Source organism: Bos mutus, chromosome 20 (genome assembly GCF_027580195.1).
Source record: "Bos mutus isolate GX-2022 chromosome 20, NWIPB_WYAK_1.1, whole genome shotgun sequence".
NCBI lineage: Eukaryota > Metazoa > Chordata > Mammalia > Artiodactyla > Bovidae > Bos > Bos mutus.
The window spans coordinates 24,031,165-24,054,388 of record NC_091636.1 but is presented as its reverse complement, the minus strand read 5'-3'; the positions used below and the strand labels follow the sequence as shown (position 1 = coordinate 24,054,388).

General features: G+C 36.6%; 1 protein-coding gene across 5 annotated transcripts in view; it reads left to right on the top strand.

The window, feature by feature from the left end:
• The window catches only part of ADAMTS6 (ADAM metallopeptidase with thrombospondin type 1 motif 6), a 305,836-nt gene that overhangs the window by 173,588 nt on the left and 109,024 nt on the right, over nt 1-23,224 (top strand). For 4 of the 5 annotated variants that reach the window (XR_011461450.1, XR_011461452.1, XM_005892772.2 and 1 more), the window contains exons 13-14: nt 7,801-7,946; nt 10,054-10,117. Coding sequence is in view for 2 of the 5 variants with exons in the window: in XM_005892772.2 (XP_005892834.1) it covers nt 7,801-7,946; nt 10,054-10,117 (210 nt within the window). In the remaining 3 variants the exon portion in view is untranslated. The remainder of the gene's footprint in view (nt 1-7,800; nt 7,947-10,053; nt 10,118-23,224) is intronic. The other variant, XR_011461451.1, reaches the window with a different exon arrangement.

The following is a 23,224-nucleotide window of genomic DNA, read 5'->3' as shown; positions in this document are numbered from 1 at the left end:
TATTTCATAGAGATAGAGTGAGAATGAAATGAGATACTATCTTGGTGAGCTTTTTTTTGGCTTCCTCAGAGGAATGGTGCTAATATACGTTACGAGAACATCATCATTACTTTTCATCATTATGTGCCAACCTTAGATGTTGGTGGGCAGAAAATTATTTGCCAGACTGTCTTAACTGGTAGTACTGAGCATCACAGACTGTAAGCATGAGTTTGTGTGTCTCAGAAGCATGAATGGTATATCCACAACCTCTGATCTTAATTCTGAATTTCAAAACTACTCTCAGCAGAAGGAACAAGAAGGAACCTATATCCTGTCTAGCCAGCAGGATAAAACCAAAGCTGCTCATAGTTTTTTAAATAAATCTTTTTTTTTTTTTAAGTCTGGGGGAGGGGAGAAATATGGCTCAAGTGATAGCATAGACATATCCAGAGTACTGGATCCACAATGATCTCGTCAAACTCTGGCTACAAAAGATACGGGATCTTTGCCCGGGGGCACAGTTCCACAAATGTTCCATGTAAGTATGGGAACTGTTCCATGCACATTTAGCAGATGGAGTAAGAAATATGGCCAAAAAATTAAAAACTGATCTTTGCGTGAGTCCTGGGGGGTCTGACATCGCTATTACAGCCATTGGATGTTTGCCTGAATAAGCCATTCAAGGGCTGAATAAGAACCATATGGTTTGAATGGATGTGCTCTGGGACAGTAGCATTAACCAAAGGAGGAAATTTGATGAGCCCAGACAGTGCACTGGTACTGTATGTCCATGGGTCACACTACTACAAATCAGTCAGTATAACTTGCAGTAAAAGAGTTTTCGTTAGACATGCCATCAGCAATAGCCCTTTGGATAGAACTCGGAGGGATGCCATATTTGATAAGATAGTAAACAAAGATCTGTAGTATAAAAATTCTGATAGTAGTGTTGGCATTGTTACTAAACAGAATATTAAGGATAATCAAAACCCAGCTCTTGTAAGCTCTGATGGTGACCACAAAGAACATTTCATATACTTGGTTTATTGCCAAAAGATTAATTTAATGATTCTACAAGACCCAATTAGAGACACAGTCCAGAATTTAGGCTTACATATACATGACATTGATTCCTAATATTTTTGCATGGTAAACATAAGACTAGATTAGAATTATTACATGTCCTTTTAAAGCACTGTCTATATAATAGGACATTTGCAGCCTTAGATCTTCATTCTCTTAGAGTAGAATTTAATATGTTTTGACTGTGTCCCAAACTATAAACACAGGAAGTGAAGAAAGAATAACTTTTCCAATTGCTCTAGAAATTTGAATAGTATGGGATGACAGGTTCTGATTTAGAATTTGGGCTGAAATAAACTTTAGCATTCCCACACCTGCACAGCGAAAGATTAGCCTTCTAATAACACTGTGCTCCAACTCTAAGCTTTTCTGATTTGGGAAGAATGTTCTATATTGAATCACCAATATCACATCCTTTAAAATCTTAGGATTTCCTTAGAATTATCTTATTCCAGATGCTGACTAGACCCAGTGCTGGCTATGGTACAAGATCTACCATAATTACATCCTAAAATATGTCTAGTTTAAAAAAATTATTTTAAAATACTGTGTGTATACTTATTTTGAATTTTACTTTGTAGAATTCTGACAAATTTTCAAAGTTAGATTGTTTGATTTATAATATTAATAAAATTCAGTGGCTTAACAGAAAGAAATGTTTAATGATGAATAAATGTTTCTTAAGAAAAATTTTAAAGCCTCACTGGAATATATCATCTTTCTAGATAGTTTTAAAGACATATTTCTTTTATTTAGAAGGAATGTGAAAAGCAAGAATGAGCAATACGAGATTTTATGTTTGGAATGTGATAGTTTCACTTCTTTCACCTTTCTGAATCTGGTTAAACACACCTGAATTAGTGAAAAGAAGGCCAAATTTATCTACTTTCTCTGGATAGTTTAGGCTAAAGTAATATGACTGATATTTAGAATAGTACAAAATCACTAGATTGGATATAACCCTTGAGAATAAAAATTAAAAACTAGTTTCCCTCTGAATATTTAACTTTTCTAGTTTAAGAAATGAAGTAAAATTCTATGCCTGTGGAAATAGAACTTTTACAGTTTTGGCATCTTCAGGTTAAAAAAGAATAAAAATAGAAAATACAAAACTCGGAATTCTCACCTTTACTGTGCTTATAGAATTTGTATACTTAAAGTTTATTTGGTGTAAACTAATTATATTAATTATGACTTCTATTTAATCTTAGTACAGGTTGATTAATATCATCATCTAGAAAATTAGCTCAAATAACTTGATCCACGTGAAGTTCCTTATAGGTTTCTTAAAAAACTTATTAAGTTAAATGAGTTTCTTCTCTTAAAATCATGTACTACATTAAGATACATAATACTACCAGAAGGAGAGGTAGCAAAAATTCCAGAGATCCTTTCCTATAAACACAAGGTTGAGAGGAAAGTAAACATGCACAAAAGAACATTTTGCCAGAGAGCAAAGTTAAACAAGTCATTTGATAGATTTTTAACTTCTTTGAAGGTATGTCTGTATAGAACTAATTTCTGTGAGTGAGTGAGTGAAGTCGCTCAGTCATGTCTGACTCTTTGCGACCCCGTGGACTGTAGCCCACCAGGCTCCTCCGTCCATGGGATTCTCCAGGCAAGAATACTGGAGTGGGTTGCCATTTCCTTCTCCAGGGGATCTTCCCAGCCCAGGGATCGAACCCAGGTCTCCCGCATTGCAGGCAGACGCTTTAATCTCTGAGCCACCAGGGAAGCCCTTTCTGTAGTCATCCTAATCCAAACCATATTATAATCAAAAACTTGAATTAGACCCCACTTTGTAGTTAGGGAAACTAAAGAAAAGAAACAAAGGACTTGCTTTGGACCAAAGAAGGATGTTGCTAAAATGAGAACTGAAATTTGTAACAGGCTACACACAGACTTCCGTGGTGGGCTTCCCTGGTGGCTCAGATGGTAAAGAATCCGCCTGCAATATGAGAGACCTGGGTTTGATCCCTGTGTTGAGAAGATCCCCTGGAGGAGGCATGGCAACCCACTCCAGTATTCTTACCTGGAGAATCCCCATGGACAGATGAGCCAAGAAAATGTTTGGGCTTCCCTGGTGGGATCAGAAAGTAAAGAATCTGCCTGCAATGTGGGAGACCTGGGTTCGATCCCTCAGTTGGGAAGATTCGCGGGAGAAGGGAATAGCTATTCACTCCAGTAATTCAGGCCTGGAGAATTCCATGGGGTCACAAAGAATCGGACATGACTGAGCAACTTTGAGCTTCCTTGGTAGCTGGGCTTCCCTGGTAGCTTAGCTGTTAAAGAATCCTCCTGCAATGCAGGAGACCCTGGTGGTATTTCTGGGTCAGGAATTTTCCCTGGTGAAGGGATAGACTACCCACCCCAGTATTCTTGGGCTTCCCTGGTGGCTCAGATGGTAAAGAATGCACCTGCAATGCAGGAGACGTGGGTTCAATCCCTGGGATTGATCCCCTGGAGATCCCCTGGAGGAGGGCATGGCAACCCACTCCAGTATTCTTGCCATGGAGAATCCCCATGGACAGAGGAGACTGGTGGGCTACAGTCCATGGGGTAGCAAAGAATCTGACATGACTGAGCGACTAAAATCAACACACTGACTGAAGACTAAGTTGTTAATTAATTATTAAACTAGACACTAGTCTCTTGTCAACTGCTAAATGGCTGATACTTACATTATTATTATGAATTCTTCATTCTTTGCCCATTAATTTATGTTATTTAACTTTATGATATAATTGTCTATTATGTTATGACTCTGTAGAATAGATATAATCAATAGCATGAATTTTCATGATAAAGGGTTTTAGCAAAACACTTACAGAATACTGCTGTGTATATATTAATTAATGGTAAGAACTGAGCAACATTTTACAAACTGAATATTTGTATTTATCTTGTACCTTAAGTGTACATTTTAAGAGGAAAACAGGAGAATTTATGTGATTTCTTTCCCCGTGCTGTATTTTGTGTGCATCTAAAAAACATGTAAAACAGTATTATTTAATACTTTAGAACCTACATCTTTCAGTGTTTTGTGGCCTTCACAATTTCATGCCCTAAAAAATGCACAAAGTGGAATGTTTTCCTGTACTAATTATAAGGATATTCAAGGAGGTATGAAAAAACATGTATATGTATATATATATATACTTGCAGCTAATTGAATTTTTAAAAAATCTCTACTGTTATTTTGTATTTTATGTAGTAAAAACAGTTCAATAAAATATATTAGCATATTCTTTAATGTCTTCGGATATATAGTCCTACACTTCCAATTGATTTTTCCCTACATTTTTTATATGTATTTGGACAGCAAATCCTTTTTTCTCAGTAAGTGATCTTGGGCAAGTCAGCCTTCTTAAGATCTAGTTGCCTCATATAAAAAAACGAAGTGCTTAGACCACATAAATTCTAAAATCTCTTTGAGCTTTAAGTGCAGCTCTGTGATTATATAAGATAAATGTAAAATCAAATTTTATTCTTATTTGAAATCAGTAATGCTAAGTTTCTGACTTAAAAAATACGCAAATTTTAATATTTGGAATTTTTAAGTGTTCAGTCAGTTCAGTCACTCTGTCATGTCCGACTCTTTGTGACCCCATGGACTGCAGTACGCCAGACTTCCCTGTCCATCACGAACTCCCGGAGCTTACTCAAGCTCATGTCTATTGAGTCGGTGATGTCATCCACCCATCTCATCCTCTTTCGTCCCCTTCTCCTCCCATCTTCAATCAGTCCCAGCATCAAGGTCTTTTCAAATGAGTCAAGTTATTCACATCAGGTGGCCAAAATATTGGGGTTTCAGCTTCAGCATCAGTCCTTCCAAACTGCGGGGGGGAAGAACAGTAATTGCTGGTTAATACTACATTACTCAGTTACTCTCATAGGAAAATAGATGGTGCATAAATATTCTTACATGTAGCTACTTGCAATAACATTTGTAATACCAAAAATGTAAAACCAGAGGATATTTGGTTCACTGTTCTTTTTATATAGATGTTCTTTTTATATATATGATTTTTATATAGATGAAGATCTGACACAATTGATATACCATTATACCAACTGGTTGGTCTTCAAGATCACTTAGGTAAATCATATGCTGGCACCTTGAACATTCTCCCTCTCACATGTACATAATTAGCAGCCCTGCTTCCAGAGTCGGTACTGTATTATCGGTTCAGCCAACTACCTCTGCTTCATCATTTTAGACAGATGGTTTTTTTCTCTTCATAATACCTTTTAATTGCCCAAAACTCTTTTATCTTTTTTAAGGCACTACTTTAACATTTATTCAATTTAGGATCAGAATGTTTGGCCTTACATAGTCAACCAAATTTTAACTTCCTCTTGCCTAATTTTTTGCGGACAAATGATAATTCCTTTGCAGTTTTCTTAAAAAGTCTTTATGTTATTACAATTACTGAAACATTCTCTGAATGCCAACTACCAAAGACGCAAAGATGAATTTGACTTTCTTTACTCTCCAGTATCTCAGTTCCTTCTTAACATATAGTAACCAAAATGGGACACAGAATTCAATAATTTAACTAATGTATTCATTCAACAATGTTTTGTTAAATATCCACTGGGCACTATTCTAGACATTCAGCATTTTCAGTTAGAACATTTTGTGATGATAGGAATGTTCTGTATCCACTCTGTCAAGTATCATAGCCACTAGACACATGTGGCTATGGAGTCCTAGAAGGGGTCTCAGGAACTGAATTTTCAATTTTAATTAATTTAAATTTGAATAGCCACATGAGGCTCTTAAGGCTTTTGTATACCAAAGAGAGGAAACAATAAAAGTAATAAAAAAAATATTTTGAAAAATAAGTTATTGCTGTTAGTGGCTAAGTCGTGTCTGACTCTTTGCAACTCCATGGACTGTAGCATGCCACGCTTCCCTGTCCTTCACTGTCTCCCGGATTTTGCTCAAGTTCATGTCCATTGAATCAGTGATGCTGTCTAACCCATCTCATCTTCTGCCATGGGTAATTTAAATGAGTGGTAAAGGGGACTAAAACAGGAAGATGTAATCTCTGTACATGCTGGAGTAGGAGGAGGGGAGGGCGACAGGGATAGTGAGGTACAGCCACTTCATAATAAGAGTGGTCAAGGAAAGATGGCCCCCCTCTTTGAATGACATTTGATCTGAGACCAAATGATGAGAAGACTACAATAGAAGGAATCAGAAGAGTATTTCTAGGAGGACCAGCAAATCCAAGTACCCTGAGCAGAGAACAAGTTTAGTGTATTGCGGAACAGAAAGAAATCTAGTGTGTGTCTGAAGCATTCTGTACCAGAAAGAGAATGAGGCTGGAGAGAGAGGCAGGGGCTAGGTCACAAAGGTCACTGTTGACCTTAGGGGAAGAGGAAACCATTACAGTCTTTTGAGGAAAACAGTAACATGATACCACAGTATGTTTTAAAAGAGCTCTCTGATAGATAGAACAAAGTAAGGCAGGGGGCCCAGGTAACAAGCTATTCCATTTGCCAGTTTGGTCTAGAGTGATAGCAGTACAAATGGTGAAAGTGAAATAATTCTGGATATATAGAATTAATATAATAAATTGATTACTTTTAAAATATGACGTCATAAACCCTTTACATTTTAATATAAAGTTGAATTTTTATTTAACAATCTAACATTGCTGACAGTTACTCAACTCTGATAATGTTCACTATTGTTATTCATCATATAAACAAAGAACTTTCATAACATCAGCATGCTGCTTAGTCACTTAGTCGTGTCCAACTCTTTGTGACCCGATGAACAGTAGCCCACCAGGCTCCTCTGTCCATGGGATTCTCTAGGCAAGAATACTGGAGTGGGTTGCCATTTCCTTCTCCAGGCATCATCGTGGTTCATCAAATTTTGATAACTCAGAAAAATGCGCTAATAAAAGCCTTGCGTAGTGCTTGGCTTTTTTAAAAACGGCTTTCATTTTTACCATATTCTGCAAATAAGATTTATCACGTTAGAGTTATGAGCTGATTATGTGATGTCTGCATCTCGATAAATTATTCCTGGCTTTCTACTTATGTGCAGTATGTGTGGTTTATTGCAGAGAGTAAAGCTGAGAAGAATTCCAATACACATGTTCATGTAAGGGCTATACACATGGCTAGTCAGTGTATATAAGGGTTTTTTTGTACCCTGTCCCTAGTGTCTTGGCATTACTTTTATTATGTCTGCAGTACTCATGTAGATGAAATGCCACAACACATTCTTTTACTATTGTAGCCTCAATCGGCCTTTTTTTTTTTTTTTTTTTTTAAGAGAAAGCAATTACCATCATAAAAATTCCTTACTGGGGAACTTTCCATATTGCGTTATCATTCCATGAGTCTAATAATAGTGGAATATAAAGAAAAAAATGTTATAATACTAAAATATCTAAAAAAGGCTTTTGAGGTCTCTATAATGAGAAAACACCAAAAGTCTGGAGGAGGAGAAAGAAGGAAAAAAAGAAGTAAAGTCAAGTTTTTTAGACGCCTGGTATTTGTTAGAGATTTATAAATCATTGCTTAGCTAATTTGCAAATCACATGCACCTTTACTAATGTCTAAACACAGTTAAAGAACTCTCAGTCTGTTATCTATGGGGAGAATGCTAATGCCTGTAATTGGTCATTGCCTGACCCTTATGTATTTTTATTTCTATCCTGGTAGCCCTGTCTGCCTAAAAGCTAATTCTGTGTTTTCTGTGAAATCTTGCAGTGGTGTTATCAGGGAGATTGTGTTCCTTTTGGCACTTGGCCCCAGAGCATAGATGGGGGCTGGGGTCCCTGGTCACTATGGGGAGAGTGCAGCAGGACCTGCGGGGGAGGCGTCTCCTCATCCCTAAGACACTGTGACAGTCCAGCGTAAGTAGCTAAAGTAAGCCGGAGCCAACAAAAAGACACAGTTGGAAATGATTCAAAGCTGTGGTTTCACATGTTATCTGTAAAAACGTTTCTCCAGTGAGCCAAGTGCTTTCTTCAGAACAAGCAATAGGCACAGGAAAGTGGAGGAGCCTTGTTAGACAGACTTTCTTTTTCTTCTTTTCACCTTACTACGTAACTAAAAAGAAAAGAAAAGCATTGTGTATCTATCCCAGGTACAGCCAGACTTTTCATCTAGTAATAATCAGATAGATTTCCTCCTCCAAAAACTACTGAATTATGGATGAAACCAGGTCTGGTCTTAGCTACATTACCATTATTCCCAGGAAACCTAAGGTCTTTTCACATGTCACATAAAATTATTACTGCTACATTAGTATTAAAAAGACCAATGAGAGCACTTCAAGGGTTGAAATGCCTTGATTCGCATCACAAATCACAATGAAAAGAATACTGCCCATGTGTTAAAATAGTTTCCATTCACATGCCCCCATTAATCATCTTCCGGAACTGCCACCACTTTTCTCCTCATGACTGTTTTATGCAGGTCAGACTGCTCCTCTCCCACCACTCTTTCTCTAGCCAGAGTCCTCCTGGCATAAAGCCAGCCCATCCTTATTCCTTGCTAAGCTGTATTGCTTCTCCCTCCCACCAGTGCCCATTACAGGTGGATGATTTCTCTACTTGGTCTTTTGTGTCCTACCAGAGACTAAACTGCTCCTTAGCTGCTTCATGTCAAGTGCTCCCATTTTTGTCTAGAACTCAGGTTAAGGACCTTCTTTCTTGACAATTATTTGGTGCAAAATGATGTTACAATATCACCTCTGCTTTTTCCCCCTGCTGGGGTAAAAAAATGGTCTATTTTAATTTTTTCCTATTTTAACTTGGTAACCCTGTCTTTGGTTCCTCCCTCTAAATGTGTCTTCTTTTTTCTTCTTTTTCAGTTTGAAATTGTTTCCCTTTGTATTACTTCTGTTTTTTCATTCTGTTAAACAGAGCTCACTGTCACCCACTCATAAACAGCAGTGCCACCACTATTCCCACTGCCTTGTTTTTCTCTGACCAACCCATTTCTCCCATCCTGGCTCAGGCTGGGCCATTTTTTTCCCTTGTTTGAAGTCAGCATTCACTGGCATTCAAAATATATTCAAAGTGTAACTCTAATTATCTCATTTGTAATTAATATCAATGAGATAATTGATAATGTAATAAATTGATAATAGTTACCAGTGAACCAAAATTATACTTGAGACTTGATCTTTTTAAAACAAGTACAGAATAATTAAGTTCAGCTCCAAGCTACTGTAATTTAATAACCAAAAGTGTAAAACCCTATGGTAATAAATAATATACCAAAATACTTAAGAGAATGACTTGGACCACTTTTGAAACAACAAGTTAGTTTTTTCCATTCAAATATTACATGCCAAAATAATAGCATATGACTTTCTCTAATGTTAAATACTCCAGAAATTAATTTATGTAAAACAAGTATTTAACGCCCTAATTGAATGTACTGTAAAGTATCTATATAATACAAGCCTATCTGATGTTTAGATTTAATTCTTTTAAACTTTATGTAATATTTGAAATGAGATAGAAATTTATTTCTGCATTATATACTCTGAACTGAAGCTATTTCCAGAAAGTTATTTAGTGTCTTCTCCTTATTTCTAGTCTATAAAAACAAACTTTCCACTTCCTACTTGATAAACATACAGTGTCAGATTATGTGTTTTGTTGAATATGATTAAAATGGCTTTTCATTATAAATGATTTTTAAACTCATTGTGTTGAACTGAATACCTGTTTACTATGTTAATTAGAAAGTACATTGATTTAATCACATTTTCTTAAGAATGTATGTATCATCACAATTAATAGCCTTATAAAATTATTCATAGTAAATTGTCTTAATTTTTAACAGCCATAATCATGATTGCTATCACCATGATTATTATTTTAATAACTAATAAAATGACAAATCTTTTATTTTCTTAAATGTCAATATGTTTTCATCAAACAATTTATGTACTCTTTATGTGGTTGGATATATTATATTCACGTGTTAAACAAAATGTGTTTTCAGACCTTCAGGAGGTGGAAAATATTGCCTTGGGGAAAGGAAACGGTATCGCTCCTGCAACACAGATGTAAGTAAAACCAAATTCTGCTATGAAAAGTTAGCTTACATTTCCCCTAGAGCAGGGAAACTTTTTAAACTGTGAGCTAGTTTGATCAGAAATCCATGTGTGTGAGGGTCACATGAATTTTTGAAATTGGATGGAACCAGCCTTTCAGGTCCATCAATTCCATCGACAAGAGTCAGAGGAAGCTCCAGCACTAGGAACAAATATGCTGTCCTGAAAAGGAATCAAGATAGAGACACACACACCCTGAACTTCCTAGCCCGTCATTACTCACAACCTTGCCACCATTATCTTTCTTGAGTTCAAGAAAGAAGGATTAATCTTATTATGGCCTTTATTCCATTTTATGTTTGCCACTTCAAGAAGTCCCAGACTTCCACATCATTCCTCATATCTTTCCATTCAATTCCATAAATCTTTGCATATCCCTGCTGTTTCCTATCCCTTCCCAACCACTGAAACTCTTCTATGCCCCCAGAAACTCGTGATTCATCATCGGCACAATCCCTTATATCTTGAAGTCTCTGAATTTTCTTTCCTTTTACCTTATTGTTCTAATGGAAACTGGCTTTCCTCTGAAGATACTGCTTCCTTTGCAGGCCTCTAAAGTTAAGGACTTGTGTTTTCTCCCCTAGCCCATGAATGAATGGGCCTGGAAGTGAATTGACTGTCTTCTTTATATCTTATTGCTACTGCTACTGCTAAGTCACTTTAGTCGTGTCCAACTCTGTGAGACCCCATAGACGGCAGCCCACCAGGCTCCCCCGTCCCTGGGATTCTCCAGGCAAGAACACTGGAGTGGGTTGCCATTTCCTTCTCCAATGCAGGAAAGTGAAAAGTGAAAGTGAAGTCGCTCAGTCATGTCCGACTCTTAGCGACCCCATGAACTACAGCCTACCAGGCTCCTCCGTCCATGGGATTTTCCAGGCAAGAGTACTGGAGTGGGGTGCCATTGTCTTCTCCGTTATATCTTATTAGTGTGTGTTAATTGCTCGGTCGTGTCCAACTCTCTGTGACCCTATGGACTGTAGCCCACTAGGCTCCTCTGTCCATGGGATTCTCCAGGCAAGAAAACGGGAGTGGGTTTCCATTTCCTGCTCCAGAGGATCTTCCCCACCCAGGGATCGAACCTGCGTCTGTTGCATCTCCTGCATTGCAGGTGGATTCTTTCCCACTGTGCCACCAGGGAAGTCCATACCCAGACATTATATCTTATTACTCCTTCCTTTCTCCCATCTAAAAACCACAGCTTTTAATTTGTTATCATATCATGAGACTATTACCCACATTCCCACACTATTCCTCATTCATATGCTCTTCTGTGTTTCCTGTGTCTCCTGCATTGCAAGTGGATTCTTTACCGCTGAACCATCAGGGAAGTTGTCCCCTATCTTTCCCTGGATTATTCTAAATAGCTTTTTCAGTGAGTTTCCTGATATTACTCTTGCTCCCTACAGTGCTCAATATAAGAGGCAGAGTTTCAGTGTATTTTACTCAACACTTTTCAGTGGCTCTCTGTTTTACTTAAATCCAAACTCATACAGAAGTCTGCAAGGCCTGCACAGTCTGGCCTTCTGTTACTTCTCTGAACTCATCTTTTACTGTTTTCCTCTTTATTCACCCTGCTGCAGGCACACGGTCTCCCTCCTTGTATATGCCAGGCATGCTCCCACCTGAGGGCTTTTGCACTGGCTGTTCTCTTTGCCTTTTATACTCTTCCAACCCAGATATCTACATCACCAACTCCCTTACCTCACCTTTACTCAACTGATCATCTTCTCAGTGAGGCCTAATCTGAATACTGAATTTAAAATTGCAACCCTCCCTTCTCCCTACAACCCTGGGATTCCTAATCTTCCTTACCCTACTCTATTTCTCCTCATATTGTTGCTAACACACTCTTATTTATAGCTTATGATATTTAGTTCTATTAATTTATTTTTAATAATACATGTAGCTTCAACTTAATAATTAGATGTAGCTTCAATTACAATGATTGTATTAAATTTCCAGCATTAATTAACAAGTAATTGAGTGCCTACTTTTATCAGACAGTGCTAGAGTGAGAGAGTCTATGCCTTCAAGGATTTTATCATTTCTTAGGAAGTCACAGAAAATCACAAGGCAGGGTGACAAGTGATATGATAGAATAAGTATGGAACACTATAAAAACATGTGGAATTGGCACATAGCCTAATTAGGGAGTTAAGGATTTCTTCCTATAGGAAGCTAAATACCTGAAGGGCAAACTGGAAAAGAAAAGAAGGGAGAGACATTGAGAGCTTTCTAGGCACAAATAAAATTAAGTGCAGGTTAAAATTTAGTCTCAGATTTATGCTTTAGATGAAAATGGGTTAGAGAAAGGTGAGACTACAACATAACAGCAAACAAATCAAGAAAATTTGAGGATACTGGTGAGCCATGCACGGTACACTAGGGAATGACAATGGAGCCTATAAAGAGGGCGAGCAAGGAGAAAATTAGATAGCTAACTTTGAAAAATCCATAAAAATTAAAGAACCAGGGTTGCAGGATAAACAGGGTAAAAGAGATAGGAAGTCAGGGGATCCAAGAATGGAATGTATTAATATTTGAATTTAAGATGTGAGAAGTGAGACTGTTCTCATTGAGGTCAGATCTAGAGTGTGGTCATGAGAGTGCATGCTCAATGTTGAATGGAGGTCAAGGAGTTCAAGGACTGTTAAGGGTAGGGAGTTTGGGGAGTCTTCTATGTGGGTGACATTAGGACTTGGAGCATATAGTGAAACTGTGAAGTAGGTATGAAGCTCTTTAACCAATGACAGGAAATGGTCATCATGAGGTTAGTAAAAATCAATGATGAAACCAAATAGTGATTTGGATGAATAACATAAATCTCAGGAAATAGAGGTTTTATGCGTGAGAAGAAAGGAGTCCTACTGTATATTAGACTGTGTTAGGTAGGAGTGTGAAAGCCAAACCCACCTCTCAATCCCCATCTATTTCTGTTATATAGTTGTAGAGGTGGGCCCACATTTTGGGCCTAATAACACAAGTGCTATATAATATGAATAATGTATGGTAGGTAATAAAAAAACAGATAAAGACACACCAGACACACATGCCAAGCTTGTTTCATTTTACCCATATTTTATATGCTCAGATTTTTTATAAAGCTTACTATTGGTCACTTGACATTTCTTTTAGTATCTTTGTCTTCTGGTTCAGCTTTCAGCAAATGTTAAGGAAATATATTTAACAAACACACTCACACACATATATATATATATATATATATCATGGATATGCAAATAATGTTTTTTAATTAACCTTGTCTCTACTAGTTCAGAATTTGAGACAATTAAATTACCACACCAAAATTTATTTTCATGCTATCCAAGTTAATAAAGCTATCTGAGCATAAATTGTACAAGCTGGAGCCTTTTACAATTTAATCTAATACATGAAAATTTAAACTTTCTAGACACATAATCTAGCCCAGCACTGTCCAAGAGAATGTTCCTCAATGATGGAAATATTCTATATATGCACTGTCCAATGCATAGTCAAATTAGCTGTTGAGCACTTGAAATTCATCTAGTGCAACAGAAGAACAGAATCTTTAAGTTTAATTAATTTAATTTAAATAGCCACATGTGGCTAGTGACAGCTGTATTGGACAGCACAAAGCTAGTCTAGCTTTGCAGTAGAAAACTAATTATTATAAAGAAGATTGTATTTGTTATTCCCAAATTTCTAATTTATCCTTCTCCCTTCTTCTTTTGCTAACCTTAAGTTTTTTTTTCTATGTCTGTTGAGTCTATTTTTGTTTTGAAGGACCTACTGTATAGAACAGAAGATTATATTCAATATCTTGTAATAACCTATAATGAAAAAGAATCTGAAGTATATATACAGATAGATATAACTGAGTCACTTTGCTCTATAGCTAAAGCATTGTAAATATAATATTAAAAAAAAACAATAAAAAAGACTATAAATAGTATGTATAAAATTCTTTAATCAAATCAATCTTAGTTCATTTTAGAAACAAATGTGAAACTTCTGTTTTTGGTAATGACATTACTGTGACAGAAAAATTTTTTTAGATTGCTGAATAAGATTTTTTTTTAACATTTTAAAATCAGCAAAGAGCTGACCAGATAGTAAGGAAAATATCCTAAGGTCATATTTTTTTAAAGGAAACTGAAAAGCATCAAAAAGGGAGCAACGGAACAACTAAGGTACTTTTCCCTGACAATATTCAGAGGAAGAGAACAGATAAAGTACTCCCATGTGTCTGTCTTAAGTATACGACAAGTTTTTACCAAAGCTTCTTCCCTGCTTCTTCAGCAGACTTCCTTCATGTTTTGTTGGTCAAGACGCCACATGCCCACCCTTAACCCAGTCACAAGCAAAAGGAACGATATTACCATACTGGTTTCAGCTAATCCAGATAAGTCCTTAAAATGGGGTTAGAGTCATCTTCTCTGAGAAGTAGATTCCTGAGAAAAAATTAGAATTCTGTTTAGAAAAGAGACAGGAGCCAGAGATCAAATAACAAACATTCACAGGATCATAGAGAAAGGGAATTCCAGAAAAACATCTGCTTCTTCTTCATTGACTACACTAAAGCCTTTGACTGTGTGGACCATAACAAACTGTGAAAACTCTTTAAGAGATGATACTACGAGACCATCTTACTTGTCTCCTGAGAAACCTGTATGTGGGTCAAGAACAACAGTTAGAACCAAACATGGAATGACTGACTGGTTCAAAATTGAGAAAGGAGTACAACAAAGCTGCATATTGTCATCCTGTCTATTTAACTTATATGCAGAGCACCTTATGCTGAATGCCAGGCTGGTTGAGTTACAAGCTGGAGTCAAAATTGCCAGGAAAAATATCAACAACCTCAGATATGCAGATGATACCACTTTAATGGCAGAAAGTGAAGAGGAACTAAAGAGCCTCTTGATGATGGTGAAAGAGAGGAGTGAAAAAGCTGGCTTAAAACTCAATATTAAAAAAACTAAGATCCTGGCATCCAGTCCCATCACTTCATGGCAAATAGAAGGAGAAAAGGTGGAAGCAGTGACAGATTTCCTCTTCTTGGGCTCTAAAATCACTGTGGATGGTGACTGTAGCCATGAACTTAGAAGATGGTGGCTTCTTGGAAGGAAAACTCTGACAAACCTAGACAGTGTATCAAAAAGTAAAGGCATCACTTTGCCAACAAAAGTCCATATACTCAAGGCTATGGTCTTTCCTTGGTGGCTTAGTGGTAAAGAATCTGTCTGCCAAGCAGGAAACTCAAGTTTGATCCCTGATTCGGGAAGATCTCCTGGAGAAGGAAATGGCACTATACTTGCCTGGGAAATCCCATGGGCAGAGGAGCCTGGAGGGGTACAGTTCCTGGAATCGCAAAAGAGTTAGACACGACTTAGCGACTAAACAATAATGGTCTTTCCAGTAGTCATGTACAGATAAGAGAGTTGGACCATAAAGAAGGTTGAATGCCAAAGAATTGATGCTTTCAAACTGTGGTGCTGGAGAAGAGTCTTGAGAATCCCTTCAATAGCAAGAGATCAAACCAGTCAAGCTTAAAGGAAATCAACCCTGAACATGCATTAGAAGGATTGATGTGAAGCTGAAGCTCCAATACTTTGGCCATCTGATCCAAAGAGCTGACTCATCAGAAAAGACCCTGATGCTGCAAAAGACTGAAGACAGAAAGAGAAGAGGACAACAGAGGACGAGATGGTTGGATGGCATCACCAATTCAATGAATATGAACCTGGGCAAACTCTGGGAGATGGTGAAGGACAGGGAAGCTTGGCATGCTGCAGTCCATGGGGTCTCAAGGAGCCAGACATGACTTGGTGACTGAACAACAAGCAAGCAAAAAAAGTAGGGACTGATAGATGTTGAGTATACCTCAGATTCTGCATTAGAGCTCGTTTAGTTTCTATCTTTCAGCAACAAAAGTAGTAGCAGCAGTAACAGGACTTGTACCAATAGCAATACCAGTAGTACCAGCAGCAACAGTAGTAGTAATAGTTATAGCTGCTGCTAACATTTATTGAGCACTTTCTACATACTAGACCTATTATTTTAACCATATTTTCTGTACTCACCACTCCTCAGTGGTGAGTTGACTTGTAGGATAATTTTAATTTCCATTTGTTCAATAGAAATCTAGAAAAACTATGCTATAAGCTTGTATTATAGTCTGTGTTTTTACAGCCTTGTTTCTACAACACAAATTAGTTCATAAGTGATTTATTTTGTGCCACTAAGAAATACAGCAAAGTACATTACTGAAGTCAAAATACATTTTGATTTTATACAGCTGAATAGCAAATGAAACTATGAAAGTATGATAACACATTTATAAGAGACTTGGAAAATTTAGAACAAGGTTGTGTATATTTCTACTATATATCAAACTTATTTTTTAAGTAGATAAATTAAGACTTTTTTAGTTGGAGTTTCAATATCAAACTCTCAAAAATTAATAAGATGAATAATACAGAAAAGTGGAAGGGCATAGTAGACCTTAAAAACATCATGAACCAATTCAACATAATTAAGATTTATATAATTTTCTTGCAACAGTAGGATACAAGTTATATTCAGGTTCCCATAGACACTAAACTAGGAGACATTGGAACACATCCAGGGACATAAAACAAGGTGCAAAAATTTCATTGTCTAAAGGTATTGAAATCATACAGAATCTGTTCTCTTATCACTGTAGAAGTATGTTAGAAGTCAATATCAAAAGATATTTGAAAATAACCCACATATTTTCAAGTGTAATGTGACATTTAACAAGAGAGATCTTTGACTTAGCCATTGAAAGCCACAATAAAGTTAGAAGACTGAAAAAACACAGATGGTGGTTGCAGAGAAGAAAACATTTAAGGGAGAAATTAATATCAAAGATACCTTAAAAGCCCCATGTATTTAAAAAAATTAAATGTTCACTTTTAAATGATGAGTATGTCTAAGAATCTATTAATATAGCAAGGAATATTAGAAAATATTTGTAATGGAATAAAAATGAGAAGAGAATTTACCAGAATTTGTTGCATGCAGCTGAAGCTGCTTAATGCAACTAAATACAACATGGAATCTTGAATAAAGTATGAAAACAAATAATGGCCACTACCATAACATTTTGTGAAATTGAAACAAAATTTGCACGTTAGTTAATAATACTGTATGACATTAATTTCCTGGTTGTTTTTTTTTTTTACAACAGTATTTCTTTATATTCTTAGAACTGGATTAGAAGTTTCCAGCCTCATTCAAATTTTCTTTTAAAGATCACTAAGATAGTAAACTTTCTCGTCCTTTAACAGTAATATTAGATGCCAGAATACATGAAACTGTATCAAACTTTTGAGTGAATATAAATTAGAAATTAAGCATTCTTTTCATACTAAGTCAAACAAGTGGAATCAAAATGTTATAAATTTTTTAGCTAGGCAAAAGTTCATAGGTTTTCTAATATATATATATCATATTATACATACTATTTATATATATGTGTGTGTACAAAAGCTTTTCTACTACTCTTGATGAAGGCTTGAGAAAGAACAACAAAAAAAGATACAAAAATTGGAAAACATAAACTAAATGAAAGGAGAGTACTGAATATGAAATAGAATGAGTGAAACAAACTAGATAAAATCCTCATATAGTCCAGTTGTTTTTAAACATGGATGCTCATTAGAAACGCATCTGGAACTCTGGAGAAAAAAAGCAATACCTGGACATTTGTATTTTTCAAAAATTTCAAGATAATTCTGATATGCATCAGGATTTTTAAAAAGTGATTACCAGTTTTCCTATTAAATGGTAGTTTTAGTGATATAGAATTATATTATTTTCTGTTGACCAATCATAATACAATGTTATTAAGTGGATAATAGTTAAATAATCACAGTAGTAAAAGACGTTTATCAGTTTTCACAATCAATAGTCAGACAGAAAAGATAATTACAGTTGCAAGCTATAATGGAAACATGATTAACCTAACAGTGTAAAATGATTACATACAATTTGGGGGTTTAAGTAGAGTGATGTGGTAAGTGGAAGTACATACATGCACATGTTTCATCCACCCAGCCAGCCTATGTCTTTTGTTGGTACTTTTAATCCATTTATATTTAAGATAATTATTGATATGTATGAGCTTATTACGATTTTGTTAATTTTCTTGTGTTTATTTTGTGTAGGTCTTTTACTTCTCTCATGTTTCTTGAAAGAGGCAACTTATAAATTGCCTCAGACAGAGAATCTCAGTCTGTAAGATTTTTAAATAAAGCGAGCTGTAAAATTGGTCTGACCACTCTCAGCAGCAGCATGACCAGCCTACAGGCCAAAGCTATCACACAATAGACTCTGAGGCTGGCTGTCTGCATCAGGGTGTATTAGACGTGTAGTATGTTCCCTGTATTAGGAACCTCTGGCTTCTAGACAAGGATTCTTTCTATGATATTCACATCATGGTTTCTAGGACAGAATAGCAGGTAAAGACAAGAGCTGTGGCAGGAACAATGAATATGCTTCTTGGCTTGAAGCTACTGAGAAACTAAGGGATTGAACCCAGGTCTCCCACATTGCAGGCGGATTCTTTACCAGCTGAGCCACAAGGGAAGCCCTAGAAGGCATCTATTAAAGGCAAGATAATTAGATGAAGTTTGGTCTCATCATTAAACAGGAACTTCAAGAGAATATTTGCAATCATAAACTAATCTAATAGACGTGGTCTTATGGAACTTGGGTTTGGAGAGCAGAGCTTTATTGAAGCTGTGATGCTGAGGGTTCGTTGGTTGAGGACAGTTGCCCTCTTTGAACTTAAATGATTGATAAGGTCCTTGACAGTGTTTATAAATGAGCACAGGTAGGAGCTAACATGATTATCCAGTAGTGCCATTATGAGAAATAAAGATCCAGATATATACTCAGTCTTCTAAAAGTGTTTACTCAAGTACTGCTCAAAAAATACTTTATTTTGTGTATGAAATCTCCTTTTGATTGGCATAAAAGAATATTGAGTTATGCAGGCATTTCTGCTTTCCTGAGAAACTTTTCACTGCAGTCACTTAAAACTATTATGTAAAATGTTCTAAGAGGGTAAAAATTGGTGTACATAGTATTTTAAGTAGAAGAATTTATACATCAGTGTGTTAAATACTCAAACTTGATTTTTGTCATGGGTAAAAAATATACCTACATTAAGGTTATAAGCCAAACTTTATATCAAAGCCTAAAGAGGAAATATTAGCTACAATACAAAGAACTTTTCTACATTTCTAAAAAGAGCATTCTGGTATTGTTAGCTATTTTCCAGAAAATCCTTAAGTTTTTCTTTCCATACTATTTGTGATTTGCCTGTCTGCTTTGAAAATGTGACTAGGATAGAACTTCTGGTGAAAAACCTAAGCTCCACCTTGGTTAGGATGAAATCATATTATTTTACATCTTAAGCATCTCATTTCCTCCTTTATTTTATGCATCAAAACTATAAAAAATTATGGAGACAAAGGATTTTCCAGTTCACCTGTGGTCTGTTCTAAAATTTAAGCATAGGTTATGTAGTACATGGGTATTTTTTTCAGTAAGCTTTGCTAGAGGTGCATGCTGTCTGCAGTTCTTTACTTCCATTCATTGCTTAAGGTCAGTTAAATGGTGTTATTGCCTTGGTGATACACAGGAAAAGTATAGCCTATATTCAGAGATAAGACTATAGTGAAAGAAGAATTGACTTAAATTTAATCCTGGTTGCTGCTATTTTACCCTGGCAAGATACCTAACATCACTAAATTTTGAAGGAACACCTGTATAAATAGAGTATATCAAACTTGCAGGTCTGTTTGAGAATTAAAAGAAGTAACACTTTAATTAGGCTTTCCAGGTGGCTCAGTGGTAAAGAATCCACCGGCCAATGCAGGAGACACAGGAGAAGACAGTTTGGTCCCTGGGTTGTGAATATCCCCTGGAGTAGAAAATAGCAACCCACTCCATTATTCTCACCTGGAAAATTCCATGGATAGAACAGCCTGGCAGGCTGCAGTCCATGGGGTTCCAAAGAGTCATGTGCAACTGAGCACAAACACTTTAAAACATCTAGTGCTATTCCTAGTACTTAATCTGTACTCAATCAGTGCAGCTATTACCGTATACATTTATGCTTTAGAGATTACAAAGTACTTTTGTATATTTTAAAAAGTACTCATTAAATCTTCAAATCACTTTTATAAAGGGAAAGACAGGGTTGGTTTTTTGTTTTGTTTTGTTTTTCTGACCTTGCTGGGTGGCATGTGGGATCTTAGTTCCACCAACCAGGGAACCTGTGCCCCCTGCATTGGAAGCACAGTCTTAACCACTAAACTGCCTAGAAAAGTGCCTTGTTTGTTTGTTTTTTTAATATTTTTAAATGAGGAACTAAAGCTTAGCAATAGGCTAGTGCCGTGGAAAGGATTCAATAAGGCATAGAATTTCCGGATGCTGCTCTAACCTTCTTAAAAAAGATGGAGCCTTTGGGAGGTGGGTGTGGCAAAGTAAGCTCTGAGTTTAGTCACCTTTGACATTGTCTTACTGCCAGTCTAACCTTAACCTGCAGCAGAACCAGATAGCTGAGAAAATTATGAAACTACAGACCTTACCCCCAGGGAAAGGTATGGGGTAAGTGATGACAAAGTACAGAGTTGATCTATTAACTAACAGTGTTGTAACTGTGTCCCAAGTTATAATTAGAAAGCAAATATGTATCAACCACATTATTCTTATAAGTACACTTCAATACACTTATAAAAGTTTACTTTCATGTATACGTATGTATGTATGTGTCTATATATATATATATAAGATGCCAAAAAATAGAAGAAGCAGTGCCATTAACCTTTAGGTTAGTATGAATTTTATATTGTTATCTTGTTTTGAGAAATAAAGACTAGCTTTAAGCATAGAAAAAAACGTGCTTATTTTGTTCTTTAAAGAGACATTTCTAAAATCACACAGTAAAAATTTGATTCTTAACATTTTTAAAGGCTTAGAGAAAAGGGCCTGGAGAAGGCAATGGCACCCTACTCTAGTACTCTTGCCTGGAAAATCCCATGGACAGAGGAGCCTGGTGCGCTGCAGTCCATGGAGTCACTAGGAGTCGGACACAACTGAGCAACTTCACTTTCACTTTTCACTTTCATGCATTGGAGAAGGAAATGGCAACCCACTCCAGTGTTCTTGCCTGGAGAATCCCAGGGATGGGGGAGCCTGGTGGGCTGCCATCTATGGGGTCGCACAGAGTCGGACACAACTGATGCGACTTAGCAGCAGCAGCAGCAGCAGAGAAAAGGGTCATGCTATGGATAGAAAACATTTAAATAAAATACAGGCTATACAAGGCATAGAAAAACAGCTTTAATTTTGAAAACTTGTATAAGAGACTATAATATCAAACATGAGATTGAGATTTAAATTTTTCTAGACAATGTAGGATTATCAGACTTTTGTTTCTTCAAAAGTAAAAGTATAGCGAAATTGCTCCCATAAAACTAGGAACTATTTGGGAGAGAAAAGATGAGAAGTTTACATTTAAACTGAGATTGATATTCCAGTGTTCCTCGCAGCACTTTTTACAATAGCCAGGACATGGAAGCAACATAGATGTCCATCGGCAGATGAATGGATAAGAAAGCTGTGTAATATTCCACACAATGGAATATTACTCAGCTATTAAAAATAATGCATTTGAATCAGTTTTAATGAGGTGGATGAAACTGGAGCCTATTATACAGAGCGAAGTAAGTCAGAAAGAAAAACACCAGTACAGTATATTAACGCATATATATGGAATTTAGAAAGATGGCAATGATGACCCTATATGCGAGACAGCGAAAGAGACACAGATGTAAAGAAGAGACTTTTGGACTCTGAGGGAGAAGGCGAGGGTGGGATGATTTGAGAGAATAGCATTGAAACATGTATATTACCATATGTGAAACAGATCGCCAGTCCAGGTTCGATGCATGAGACAGGGTGCTCAGGGCTGGTGCACTGGGATGACCCAGAGGGATGGGATGGGGAGGGAGGTGGAAGGGAGGTTCAGGGTGGGGAACACATGTACACCCATGGCTGATTCATGTGAATGTATGGCAAAAACCACCACAATATTGTAAAGTAATTAGCCTCCAATTAAAGAAACAACTGGGGTTGAAATGATTCATTACATATATTGAACACTAAATTTAACCTTGGAAATGCCTTTGTGAATTTTTTAATGAGATAATAAAACAGTTTCAGATAATTAAGAAATCAGTAATTTTGTTTGGAACTTATAAGAGAGGCATGTGGTATCTTTATGTATATGACACCTGTCTGGGTGAATGAACAAAATATGTCCCTTTTCACAATCCCATGTCAAGTACATGCCTTGCTAAGCAAAGCAAGGGTCAGAATCCAACCTCCACTTCTGCTTCTTCAAATAATAGGGTATTAAGTGGCTAAAAATATGTTTCTATCGTGGAGAGAAAGAACATTAAATTTGGGCAATGTATAAAGTTGGTCTAGTGTAATAGTGAAGAAATACGAGTGCATTTGGGATGCATGTAAGAAAGAAAGAAAAAACAGAGGGTAGAAAAGAGAAAAGGCCAACAAAATGCTCATTTTGCTGTTTTTCCTGAGGCTGTAGGAATCCTCCTGTCTTCCTAGCCTTCCCATTTCTTTTAGGAAAAAAAAGAGGAAAGGGAAAAGTGGGGGGAGAGGACCAAGTTTTTATTCTCAGCTTGCTTCTCACTCTTTATGACCCATAAGACAGAGGAAGTAAAGAGTCTCTTGTTGAGGGTGAAAGAGGAGAGTGGAAAAGCTGGCTTAAAACTCTGTGTTCAAAATCATGGCATCCAGTCCCATCACTTCATGGCAAATAGGTGGGGAAAAAAGTGGAAACAGTGACAGATCATATTTTCGTGGGCTCCAAAATCACTGCAGCTGCTGAATGGAGCCATGAAAATAAAAGACACTTGCTTCTTGGAAGAAAAGTTATGACAAACCTAGACAGTGTATTAAAAAACAAAGATATCACTTTGCTGACAAAGGTCTGTATAGTCAAAGCTGTGGTTT